General features: G+C 54.0%; 5 protein-coding genes across 5 annotated transcripts; 1 reads left to right on the forward strand and 4 right to left on the reverse strand.

Moving 5' to 3' along the window:
* Positions 1–149: 149 nt before the first annotated feature.
* Positions 150–2,076, reverse strand: L226DRAFT_567870 (kinase-like protein; the record flags this gene model as incomplete). The annotated part of the gene is made up of 8 exons (XM_067684098.1): positions 150–287; positions 358–630; positions 681–805; positions 863–1,014; positions 1,067–1,185; positions 1,243–1,432; positions 1,485–1,813; positions 1,903–2,076. 8 exons carry the CDS (start codon positions 2,074–2,076, stop codon positions 150–152), a joined length of 1,500 nt encoding a protein of 499 aa, XP_067538768.1.
* Positions 2,077–2,421: 345 nt separating this feature from the next.
* L226DRAFT_285558 (uncharacterized protein) lies at positions 2,422–3,890 on the forward strand. Its single transcript, XM_067673597.1, has 4 exons — positions 2,422–2,500; positions 2,577–2,670; positions 2,813–2,949; positions 3,218–3,890. Exons 2-4 carry the CDS (start codon positions 2,639–2,641, stop codon positions 3,700–3,702), a joined length of 654 nt encoding a protein of 217 aa, XP_067538769.1. The 5' UTR covers positions 2,422–2,500; positions 2,577–2,638; the 3' UTR covers positions 3,703–3,890.
* Positions 3,891–5,414: 1,524 nt separating this feature from the next.
* On the reverse strand, positions 5,415–5,832 carry L226DRAFT_567872 (barwin-like endoglucanase; the record flags this gene model as incomplete). The annotated part of the gene is made up of 3 exons (XM_067684099.1): positions 5,415–5,560; positions 5,617–5,748; positions 5,802–5,832. The coding sequence occupies 3 exons, from the start codon at positions 5,830–5,832 to the stop codon at positions 5,415–5,417; spliced, it is 309 nt and encodes a 102-aa protein (XP_067538770.1).
* A 1,644-nt stretch (positions 5,833–7,476) lies between these two features.
* L226DRAFT_480878 (uncharacterized protein) lies at positions 7,477–8,432 on the reverse strand. The gene is made up of 4 exons (XM_067676907.1): positions 8,419–8,432; positions 7,991–8,362; positions 7,800–7,931; positions 7,477–7,742 (listed from the first exon to the last, which is right to left on the reverse strand). Exons 2-4 carry the CDS (start codon positions 8,073–8,075, stop codon positions 7,600–7,602), a joined length of 360 nt encoding a protein of 119 aa, XP_067538771.1. The 5' UTR covers positions 8,076–8,362; positions 8,419–8,432; the 3' UTR covers positions 7,477–7,599.
* A 1,923-nt stretch (positions 8,433–10,355) lies between these two features.
* Positions 10,356–11,178, reverse strand: L226DRAFT_610163 (barwin-like endoglucanase). The gene is made up of 3 exons (XM_067686126.1): positions 10,810–11,178; positions 10,619–10,750; positions 10,356–10,554 (listed from the first exon to the last, which is right to left on the reverse strand). The coding sequence occupies exons 1-3, from the start codon at positions 10,898–10,900 to the stop codon at positions 10,412–10,414; spliced, it is 366 nt and encodes a 121-aa protein (XP_067538772.1). The 5' UTR covers positions 10,901–11,178; the 3' UTR covers positions 10,356–10,411.
* Between the last annotated feature and the right edge of the window lie 893 nt (positions 11,179–12,071).

A 12,071-nucleotide genomic window follows, 5' to 3' on the forward strand; every position in this document is an offset into this window, starting at 1 on the left:
TGACGACATGGGTGAGGAATCCGAGTATGTACCTCAAAAGCTGGCGGGGATGGTGGTTTCGACAATGACGGCCGGACTGCGCATTCTGGCGCAGCCCACCGGCGACAAATACTGTAAGGATAACGAGACTCGCCTCCAGTGTGCTGCTATTACGGCTGGCCGTTCTGCGTGGTCTGCTGTTGCTGAATCTGTTCGCGGAGACGTGCGTTCCGGAATTCGACTGCTTTGGCAACCCAACCGGGCATATCGACCTGACGCTTGTTGTCTTCGACCAAGAATGGATGTTCCTATGCAACGTACGATGCAGCGTACGGAAGATAAGCAAGAAAAGATGGGCGGTGGATACGTATGACCTACCAGCAACTCCGCATAACTGGCACGTCTTTCCGGAATTTTGTGAAGGCAACGTGCCACAAAATCCCTAGAGACATCCGTGAAATGATCCGGGAGCTCAGGAGGGTCGCCGTCCACGATGGCAGTCAGCTGCGCGAAGACGTTTGCATAGGTCTCAGGCGGGTATGGGTAGTGCCCCAGAGCCATCTCGATGAGAGATAGTCCAAGAGACCAGACGTCTGACGAAACGGTGTAGGTTCCAACGTTGTTCTGGGATTCACCACGAATTCGCTCCGGCTAATCGAGATATGAGTCAACGTTGCAGAGCACTCTGTGCATATACGTACAGCCATATAACTCTGGCAGCCAATGTTCGTCTTCGCGAGCGACTTCTCCAGCTGGCCGGATACGCCGAAGTCACAAAGCTTGACCTGACCTTTCCTGTTCATCAGGACGTTCGTAGGCTTAACATCTACCATCAATGAAATTATCAGGTGCCGCGCTATATGGTGAACGTTTTCCACCATACCTCGATGGATGATCTGCAACTCGTCCTTCAGGAACTTCAGCCCTCGTACCATGCTGCCAGTGATGCGAGCAAGTACGTCTTCCGGAACGCCGTTGCCTTGTAGCTTGTCTAATGAACCAGCGTCCATGTACTCCATGCAATAGTACACGCAGCTAGACGGGGGATTAGATCGTTGAAGTAAAGGGAATGTGCTCCCCGACTCACGATTCAATGAAGAATGCACCATAGAATTCGACTATCTCTGGCGCAACAGCACGGTGGAGGATGTCAAGTTCCATGATGATACCGTTCAGCTTCGCATCGTCCAGCTCGAGACGGATCTCCTGTGACCAGCATATAATTGAGCGCGAGCATGTAGGACTAGAACACGTCTTACGAACCTTCATTGCCATCGCAACTTTGGTAGGCTTATGGAGGACCTTCTTGACAGTTCCATAGTTGCCCTTACCCAGCTCCTCGTCCAGCTGCAGCTGATCCATGTTGATCGCGAATGAAGAGCCGTTCGAGAAATCGACGCCCTGAGCATGTAACACAGCCTTTCCGCTGAAGTTGAGTGCCCCTGAAGGGTCACTGGGCTAGAGTTCAGAGTAATGGAGGCAAAGGAGCGGAAATAAGCACTCACACTATCTTGCCGAAGTTCGCAAACGGCGTCGAGAACGTGCTCGGCGGCCCACGTCGCGGAGGCTCGTCGTGCTCCTGGTTCGGCCGACCACTCCCCAGCCCTGCGTTCTGCAGACCCATGTCCATCCCACTCAGCTTTGGAATAGCCTTTCCCATTCGACGAGCGGCAAGGCCTCCGGGACCGGGAGCGCCGGGGCGACCTGGTACAGGAGCGGATGCGGGGGCGCGAAGGGGTGGCGGGGGCATGCCTCTGTCCGAAATGCCAATGTTCCTGAGGCCGGCGGTCATCATATCGACACTAGCGGGACTGCTTGGAGTCCGACTCGCGAACTAGGACACGACGGCACAGCCAACGCGCGCGGAGAAAATGAGACGAAAGATGAGGGTCGATAAGGAACGATAAAACTACGTGTACTCACTGCCGCCATTTTAGCCTGCAATGAGGGGGGTATTGGGGTCGACGTGTTGTTCCTGTTGCGGTTGTTGAGGAGACCGGTGACGGTGCGGTTCGGGTTCGCAGAGGGATTGCGGGTGGGAATGAGGACGGGGGAAGAACGGGCGACTCCGCCATCTTGCTGGGAGGGATTGGACATGGTGGAGAAGACGGGGGCGAAGGCGGGAGGAGGGAGGGAGGTCCGGGGACGAGGAGGAGGAGAAAGGAGAAAGGAGTTATAAGTAAAGCGGGTTGCAACTAGAATCAGCGCGCGAGATCAATTCAAAATTGCGGTGAGGCTCGGATTCATTATAGCAGAAACGGTCAATGACATCACTGCGGGTAAGCAGGGTAGTTATTCTTGGGGCGGGGTTTGAAAGGCAGTTAAGTACAGAGATAGAAGAGCAGCTTCTAAGGGGCCGGATGAGGCAGGTGGTTCGCACGCCGGATTGGCGGAGTGGCATGCTTGGACCCCACTCTTCTCTGTCTACAGCAGCCTGCTGTGGCTAAATTTCTGAACGTGTTCTCCTCCCAGCGCACCGCTGCGCCATCGTCGCCCATCCTGTTCTCCCCTGCTCACATCGGTGCGCCGCCCGTCGATCTCTGCCTGCCACGGTGCTTACCCTTGTCCAGCGTTTGTCCCTCTTTTCCTCATCCTAGCACGCATTGCATACGTACAAGCGAAGCACGTCCTCGGATCACGCAGTGGCAAGGACAAGCACATGAGCATAGTCGTGAAATGGGGGAGGGAGAGGTATGTCGCAGCCACGCCTTCTCAGCCCGTTCATTCGTTCTCTGACGTATACACTCCCTGCCAATCTTCCGCCACCACGCGGCCAACGCATCCTCTCCTCTCTGACAACCTCTGTCTGCGGTGCGCCTGTTCGCCCTCGCAGGCTGCACTTTCCCGTCCCCCCTCCGGACACGAGACTGGGGCAGTTGCGGCACGACATCGCGGAGTACACTCAGCTACCCGCACAATCATTCAAGCTCATCCATGCTGGTGCTGTGATGAAGGACGATAATGCGCCAGGTACGTGTATCCCCCGCTTGAGTGGCGATGGTAGTGCGTGCGCTCGCGCACGAAGCGAGTGGCGATCGATCCACGAGCTCGTACAAAAGGGCTCATCTCCGTGCAGGGGTTAGCGCCTCGGACAGTCATCCGGACTTTCTTCCACGCTGATAGCCCTCGTATGTCGCCGAAGCGTCACCATGCCGTCACTCCAACACCGTTTCTCGCATCCGACGAGCGTTGGCTGCCCTATGACCTGCGCTGTAATTGACGTCATTCATCCTTGTAGTCTCCGCATATGGGATCAAAGCGGGTTCTACCCTCGCCCTGGTAGGCGGTGGCGAACCCATCAAACCGCCCTCAAAACCTTCGTCGCGTACCGAGAAGGCACCCCGTACGGAAGAGAGCACAATCTCCCAAATCCGTACTGAGCTGGACAAGGTTCGGTCAACGCTAAAGCCGGACGTCGACACCTTCCTGAGTGCGCTTGCACCTACGAGTGCTGCCGCGCATGTTGGTCCCGAGGCGACGGCGGCGGCGGCACCACTGAAGCCGGCCTCCGCAGCAGGGTCAGGGACACGGCGACCAGTGGAGTTCGCGCAAGAGCATGTGCGGCTCGGGGAATTGCTCCTGCAGAGCCTCCTGCGGCTGGACGCAATCAGCGCCGAGGGCGACTGGGAAGTCGCGCGTCGTGAGAGGAAGGGTGCAGTGAAGGAGGTGCAAGCATTGTTGGACAGGCTGGACGGGGGCTGGCGTGCGCGTGCGAGGAGTTAGAGCTCTGCAGATGTTTGCGAAGGCACAAGCAGCTGTACTTACTTAGAGCGTACCGCGCTTTGATTGGATACCCGGTGTGCGATGCTGTACTCGTACATTTCCGTTATCGGTATTTACTTATCACGCGCAGACGAAGGTTATGGTGTCCTCGACGGCCGACCATCCGATTGGGCGTCGCCCCGCTATGACGCCATGGCCCCCGGGGTAAAGCAGGGTAAAGGTCTCTTCTGACCCTTCTCCGTCCGTACTTCCCGGACGAAGCCCCCGTTCCTTCTCTCCTCGGGCACGCGACCTTCACGAGTCTGTTGCAGACAAAGGTCCGTCCCGATTCCTGCATCTATGTCTCGTCTCTGCACTGCCGATGAGAGCTGACCCCATGCGTACTGCAACTTCGGCTTCGGCTGTCATCCCATATGTAGCTCGCGACAAACCGATGCATGACTATCTATGGCGTGCTCGTCTTTTATCTGTTTCGCTCACTCCAAGCTGACCCTCTTGGCCGCACGTTATTCCGACACCGCTAGCAATCACTCGAGTCCGAACCCGAAATGAAGTCCCAAGTCACTTCGATGACACCCACATCGACGTCTGCTAACTTCTTGAAGGCTGCCTCCCCTAAATCGATGTGGGTGTCGTTGCAGCCCGGGCATTCATCCATCATCGTGACTTGGATGGTTTTGCCCATGTCTGTGTGCATGGTCAGTTGCATAGTCCTGTTTGCGTCTACTATGTCCAGATTGCTCACGTTGGACTCTCATACGTTCTTTGCAGTGCTTGCCCTTCGCATACACTTTCGTGCCCACTGCTACGACCATGTCTTCCTTTTGGCTGTAAACGCCACACGCACCCAGGCCGGGTGTGAAATGCGTCGCTGAATCCCGGTAGAGCACAGCTGTGAGTGGCATATCATCCGTACGATAGAAGGCGAACGCCACTAACCTGAGCCTTTGATAGTTCCCACCTGCCCGACGAGTCCCGTCACAAACAGTGCAGCGGTGAACATGACGCTCATAAACTCTCGTATTTGCATGTTGATTGGTGAATGATGTGCGACGGCTGGCTTATACGGGACCCGGGCAGGAGTTGTCTGGTGTGTACGGTGACCGCTTTCAGGTGCTCTTATGGCTCCCCACCCCCACCCCCGGCGGAATGGTAACCGTATCCAAGCAGTTGTTCGTTATTGTGTCGTTGCGGTCGCCTTGTGAAGAATTGAAACCAATGGAATGCACGAACCTTGACGACAGTACACGCGATTCATTCGTTGCTGGCATACCCACTTTGCTGTGAAATGGCCAAACGTCTGGTTGCTGCGATACATCCCTGTTACACTTACTAGTAACCAGAGTTGGCATCGTTAGAGTGAATGAATGCATGTCTACATTGCTCCTCGACCAGGAAAGAGAGTGATTCATGGCTGGAAGGCCGTTCATTTGGACTCGTCAAGTGAAATTCAATTGGACCAGCGAAGTCAGAGAGAAGCACGCGTCAAATCACTTGCTCACAACTTCGATAGTCACACAGAGGCGATGTTGGGAGGTCAATGACAAAGAGAGGCACACAAGTCGAGTTTATGCAACGAGGCGGAAGAACGCGAGGGGCTGCAAGTGTGTTAAGAGGACACGATGAATCTATGCTAGCAAGTTCCTAGTACAAAAGCCTTACTTCACGAACAGTATACGTAGTCTTACACGCTCCCCATATTCGACTCTGCTCTACTCATACTGATAAGTGACCCCTTGAATGACACCGACGCCCAGGTTCGCGAGTTGTTCGAACGCGCCCTCGGAGAGGTCAATATGACCGACTGCACAGCTGGGACAAAGATCGACAATAGTCACGTCGACGAACTTGTTCTGGTCTATAGCGGGGAGTATCAGCAGGTACGATGCAGTAGATTGTTGCGACAAGGCTTACATCCCACACGCATGCGGCGGTAACAGTTCGCTCCGCTCGCATACTCGGACGGACTAAGCGCAGCAACGAGGTCGCTGTTCTGGTTGATAGAGCCGCAGGCTCCGTATGCGCCCCCCGGCTGATACCAGGTAGCTGCAATTCTGCGTCAGCGCCCTGGAAACAGACGTCGAGTATAGAACACTCACCCTCGTTCGCGCTCGCGCCGAGAGCGAACATAGTGGAGATGATGGCAATGGTAGAGAAAGAGAGCATATTGTGGATGGCTACTCTGTTGAGATGAGTCTTCGATGTGTGAAGTACGGTGAGGTAGCAAGTGTCACTATCTGTCGGTCCCATAGACAGCCAGCCTTTTATGCCTCTTCGTAGCGGCTAGTACTGGCTGCATACAAAGTTTCCAGTTGGGGCGGTTCATTTCACCAGGCACCGGAGAGCACATGCTGCTCACATCTGGACTGGACGTGCTTCGAGACATGCCTCAAAGTCCCACCTGGTGCGGTCCCAACCACATGCAAGCTAATGTTATAGCTAGAACCAGCCGGGACGCAGAAAATCTGACCAGGACTCACACGTCCCTCATGGGCAGTGCGGCGGCTCTTGCGAACATGCGCAGTACGCAGCTTGGTGCCTCAATATCTGTAGGTCTGTAATCGAAACCAAGCGGGAACGTCATCGCGGCGAAGCAAAGTATTGAAAAGTGGATGAAAATAATGCAAAGATGTCAGCAATCCGGCTCAAGCAGACGAATCATTGGAGAAGTAGACCCCTATGGTGCGTCATTGTGAGAACCGTGCACAACTGGCAAGTCATCCCACTGACAGCGTCTTTGCGGCACGGTTACTACGGAATGACCGCCGGTGGCCCATAGGCTCACTAAGCCTGAGTGTCAATGTGCTGCATTTCCAATACAGCATTGTGTCCGAGCCCTCGAAGTCAGGGTGCACGCCATGAGCTACCATGAACAGCTTGGGTTGCGGAACGCATGCTCATGTGGTATGGTGAAACAGAACTGGTGACGCTACGCCCATAATGACTTTGATACCAACAACGACGCCTTGTGCTCCACAACGCTCTCGGCCGGAAGTCTGGACCCCCATTGCAACTGCGAGTCCTGTCGGGCTGACGCGTGTGCTAGGAAGACGACGTACGCGCATATACTCTACAGATGAGGTTTTGCCCCCACCCGTGATGGAGAGCGTCTTCGTCGATTACGCCGTATAGTCTGAGCGCGCATTGAACGACATCATGATGACAGTCGGCGGGAAGGAGCGTGTACTCATGGGCACGGTAACCCCGACTAATGAGCATGCGTTCAAAAAGTCTAGTCCTGACTTGGGCGGAGGAGAGTGCTCCGCTGCAATCTTCACCGTCCAGGTCCAGACACGTACTGGTATTCGGCGGCAGTTCCAAGCTCGCATATATCAGAGCTGTATTCGAATAATGTGCTCACCACTAGTAGTGCAGCATCGAAGTTGTGGCGTAGTTCGCAAGTCTGCAATCCAGACCTTCGAATGGATGCAACTGGCTGGAACGACTTGCAGCCTGTTGCAGCGGCAATCTGCAGCCGGAGATTGCGTGGTCGCGCACACATGAGACTTGCTCGAAATGTACGCCAAGACCCGCTTACCGCGAGGTGTGTGCGTCCGGAACAGGCCAGCCAGAAGATAGAGCACCCGCGGCGGAAAGCGAACTGCAGCAGAGACTCCGAGCCGTGCTGTGGAGACTCCCGAGTACAGCTACATGAACAAGTAATTTGCAATGCCGAGAGGTCTCAAGGAATACAAGCAAAGATAGAGGCTGCAGTGATGAGACTGAAGCTGAACGACATATAGGATTCAAGAAGGAAATACATGTGTACATGTAGGAGCGTTTTCACAACCCTAACCCCACAACAAACGAGCCGGCTACTGTAATACGAACTTGTTACGGGTTATATCATGAATCTGATGGAGACTGATACAGTACAATTCGTGCAGTATCGTATCCTTACTCGTAGTTCCAGGTAACCTGGATGCGACCAACATCCTGGTTCGCCAGCTTCTTGAAAGCACCCGGGGAAAGGTCAATGCTGCCCGATGCGCAGCCGGGGCAGAGGTCGACCACGGTGGCGTCGACGAATTTGCCCTGGTCTGTAGACACAGATGATCAGTGAGGCTATAGGTCAAGCTAAGTGCAGGTGTACTTACAGTGAACTCCAATGTGGCGCCAACAATTCGAACCACCAGCGTACTGATCGGCACTTAGAGCGACGACGAGGTCACTGTTCTGGCTGGGTGCTCCGCAGGCACCGAGGCCGCCATTCGGCGTGTACCAGGTAGCTGTTGGCAGATTCGTCAGCCTCAGAGACAGCGACCGCGAGTCTCTTAGAATGGCGTACCATCTCCGGTGAAATCAGCAGAAGCAGGGACCGCGGAAACGGTGACAGCGGCGGCGAGGACAGCAATGAAGATGGCCTTGAACATAGCGAAGATGTTGGTGGTAGTTATAGTACGGAGAAGAGGGAGTTCTCTGAGCTGTCGGAGAGTAGCAGGACGAGGATGCTGCTGTTCTACCTGGCATGTTAACAGGTTTTATACTGAAGACCATGGCGCTGTCTATGGTTTTGGTCTATGTCGAGTGAATGGCAAAATGGCTGCAACGTCCTCGACATACCCGACCGACCCACGAGCAGGCTCGAAGGTAAGCGCAGTTACGGAGCGACACGGTCAAGGGATCCGACCCGACGGGTGTGGGGTCGGACACTGTGGCGCTGTTTGCAAAGACGATTCAATCGAGTGCAAATATTGGCGACCCTCGCATACGCACATCGTATGCGTCCTCCATCTTCAGCTTGCAGTTGCAGTAGCATCGTAGTCGAGCTTCCGGGACAATGGCTTCTGAAACGGCGCTATTAGTGGTATGTATGTAGGTCAGGAGGCGTTTCACAGACTGCACCAACCGAGCCGTCTATAATCCATATTGCAATCTGCCGGTTTATTAAACCGGGGGGTATGCAATATGCCGGTTTATTCATAGCGTACCTTCGTGTGCTCCTAATCAGGTGGTACATGGGCTAGTGTATGCTATACATGTCAGCGACTTGCAGCCGCGTTTTGGACTGTCGAGTGTACCAGGAAGAGCGAGAGCGACCTCGGGAATGTGGGCCAGGGCAACGGCAAAAGCGCCCATCGAGATCTTATCGCTTCGAGCGCTTGATGCGATAACGTAGCGTATCTAATCCTATCTAATCTCACAGGTCAGGCGCTCCGACGTACATTTTCCGAATTTGAGGTACCGGCACCCCATGGAGTGCTGGCAATAATTCTAATACACTCCGAATGTAGAATTCGATAGATATGTGGGAGGCACTGCATACACAAGAAAGTACCTAGCAAGATGCATGAGAATTAAGCATCTCGGAAAACATACGTCGGGGCGCCCGACGGGTTCAGATTAGATGGAGACTAGCGCCCTAGCCGATAAGATGCGCGCGGGCGCTTGTGGGGGCTACAGCGTCGGCGCTCATACGGCGCTCACGTCGCTCTGGCCAACATTCGCGACGTCGTACACGCTCTCAGCCCCACGCTGGACAGCTGGAAACCCGCGTATGCGTTTCTGACGTCTACTAGATACAGGGCCGAGTAAAATATTGCGCACCAGGGCTGCCTACAGGACATCACAAATAAACCGGGCATATTGTACACCCCCCGGTTTAATAAACCGGCAGATTGCAATATGTATTGGGGTCTCTACACCAACCACAGACAGAGAGATTGTCGCCCTACGATTGCAAATGGCCAGTTGGTTAGACCGCTTAGGGGGCATTGAACGACGGGCAGCTCATCGGAGCCTCGAGATAGGCACGCTATCAGTGCACCCACTTATCCTACTAGCTGCGCTCCGTCAGCCTGAGCACGGTGGAAGGAACGTGCTTACCACAGCTCCATCAACGAGAAATCATTCCTTGGCAAAGTCTATGGGTGTAACGCCTCAGCATATCCGCTCCGACGGACCGCCCGTATGCGCAGAATCGCTACTAGCTAGCATGCGGCTATGTGACTGCATCCCGAATCAAAAGTTGTCGGCCTTAGGATGGCCTTATATCAAATGATTCCTGACTCCGGAGCTGGGACTTGCCGCTGAGTGTGCAAAAGGGACGCTGCAGAGCACACAGTGAGGTGTATGTGTCTGCTGGGTGCAAGTTGCTCCGCTCCCTTTTTTGGATGTCAGGCTAGATCAGGTACCAGGTACTACGGGAATTTGGTTGTTGAGCCGCCCAGAGCTATGTAGCATGTCATAGCGTAAGAAAAAGAGCTGACAGAGTTGGATCAGTTTGCGTGCAAAACGCTCAGGCTGCATCATGTTCAAGTTACACATGCCAGTGGCGCGGCAGATTTCATACCCGGCGAGAGGTGAAGTGGTTAAATAGGGTTAAATATACAAACTGGTATGATCCATGCACGAGCGAACCACTACTCTCTACCGTAAGTCTTCTCAGTAATTGCAAATGACCGAGCGCATGGTTGAAACTTGGAACCTCGATGATAGAAGCGCACGTCTGATGCCTGCGTAAGTACGGTCGTACATATGTTGGAGTGCTTGCTGAGATTGCTGAGATTGCCGATATGGTGAGGGCACAGAGTGTCTCGAAGCATTCTGCGATAGACAACATGAAGGCTGATTTCCACCCAAGATTGAAGCTGATCAATATATAAATGGCGACTTCCAGTTGCCAGTTATACTCTTCCAGCCGTCTATACACGGTAGGTGGCATCGGAAGCATGATGTATTACATGGCTACGCTAACTTTGCGAGCCGTTCACTCGAAGTCCCAAGTGACCTGGATGCGGCCAGCACTGAGGTCTGCAAGCTGCTGGAACGCACTCGGCGTAAGGTCAATGCTGCCGGAGGCGCACCCCGGGCACAAGTCCACGACGGTGGCTTCAACAGACTTGCCCTGGTCTTTATTGGAAAAGAGAGGAGACTGCTGAGTACATATATGACGTATTCAGTTGAATCCACTCACAGTGCACGTTGATGCGGCGTCCGCAGTTGGATCCGCCAGAGTACTGGGCGGAACTGAGAGCAACAGCGAAGTCGCTGTTCTGGATGGGAGAGCCGCAGGCACCGAGACCGCCGTTAGGTTCGTAGTAGGTAGCTGTTGATACGTTCTCAGTCAGACGTCGTTGTGTTGTTGCATTGGAAACTGTGACTCACCGTCGCCAGAGATATCAGCCGCACGGGGGGCACCGTGGACAGCAATAGCGGCAACAAATGCAACGATGATGCTCTTAAGGTTGAGAGACATGGTGGAGAATGAGTGGTAGAAAGATGCGTGCGGGGCTGTTGTTTTCGAGTGAATAGCTGAGTAGGCTTCGGATGTCCTGCTGTTCTGTCCGGCACATCCTCAGTTTTTATATCCTTTGTGGGCGACTTCCCTCATGCACTCGCTTGCCATAGAGGGTCTGATGCGCGTCGAGTGGAGCGTGCTGGTCCGATTGGACGGGCAGACGAGACGTGTCGAGAGAAGCGACTATGGAGCTGCATTGGTAAAGGATCCTGGAGGCTGAGATGCGACAACGGACATCTTGCGCTGTGACAACGCTCGTGGAGCCATACGATGCAAGTCCAGCCTGCATTCACGATGGAAAAGCCGACATCCGTACCTCGAGAGGGTCTGCATAGAATTTGCGAGCGAATCTCCTGAGTCAGGCGGCAGAGAACACACCACTTGCTCGCGGCCATCATCTTCACTCATCGGATGGACAAAGTGCCGCCGAAGTTGCGATGGCGGTAAGATGGCGGAACGTCTCGTAGAGGCCAAGTATTGAAAGTAGCGCCGCAGGAATGAGACCGGCGGGCTGCCTCAGTACTACGAGCAAAGTCTTCAAGCGCCAAGGTGGTGGGCTGCCAGGCCAGTAAGAGTGCACGACTTCAGAATCATATTGAGCTGAATTTCAGGATACTAGTCAGTAGAGTACAGTCTAGTTGACCGGGTAGGATGAGTGAAACATACCAATACGACGGAACGGCTGGAAGAAGTCCGTTCGGACGGACCGCTGGTACCAATGTAAATTTTGGTGTCCGGCCATGGAACAGCACCCAGTGACATGGTTCGAAAGCCGGAGTTATCCTCTGTGCGCCAAAGGCCTGAGCCTGCCGGACTGAAGGCTACTAGAACCACGAATCGGCGACAGTGACTAGTCGCTGCTGAATGATGCACCAGATCAATTCGACCAGGACCCCCCGTTTCGATGTAGATTCAATCCTGTACGAAGATGATGAGTATGACCCGTCATCACTACGATATCATATCATTAGCTCGTACAATAGCTCAGCCCTCTTCCACCAGTATGCTGTTTGGCGCCGATGCTCTAGCACTATTATAGTGATGATGAGCCAAAATACTTGAGGGATAGCAATACTTAGTGTTGTCGACTACGTACGGTGGGTTTCAATGAAACTTTCAACTTCTGATC

The sequence above is a fragment of the Lentinus tigrinus genome (assembly GCF_003813185.1).
Source record: "Lentinus tigrinus ALCF2SS1-7 unplaced genomic scaffold L226scaffold_5, whole genome shotgun sequence".
Taxonomy (NCBI): domain Eukaryota; kingdom Fungi; phylum Basidiomycota; class Agaricomycetes; order Polyporales; family Polyporaceae; genus Lentinus; species Lentinus tigrinus.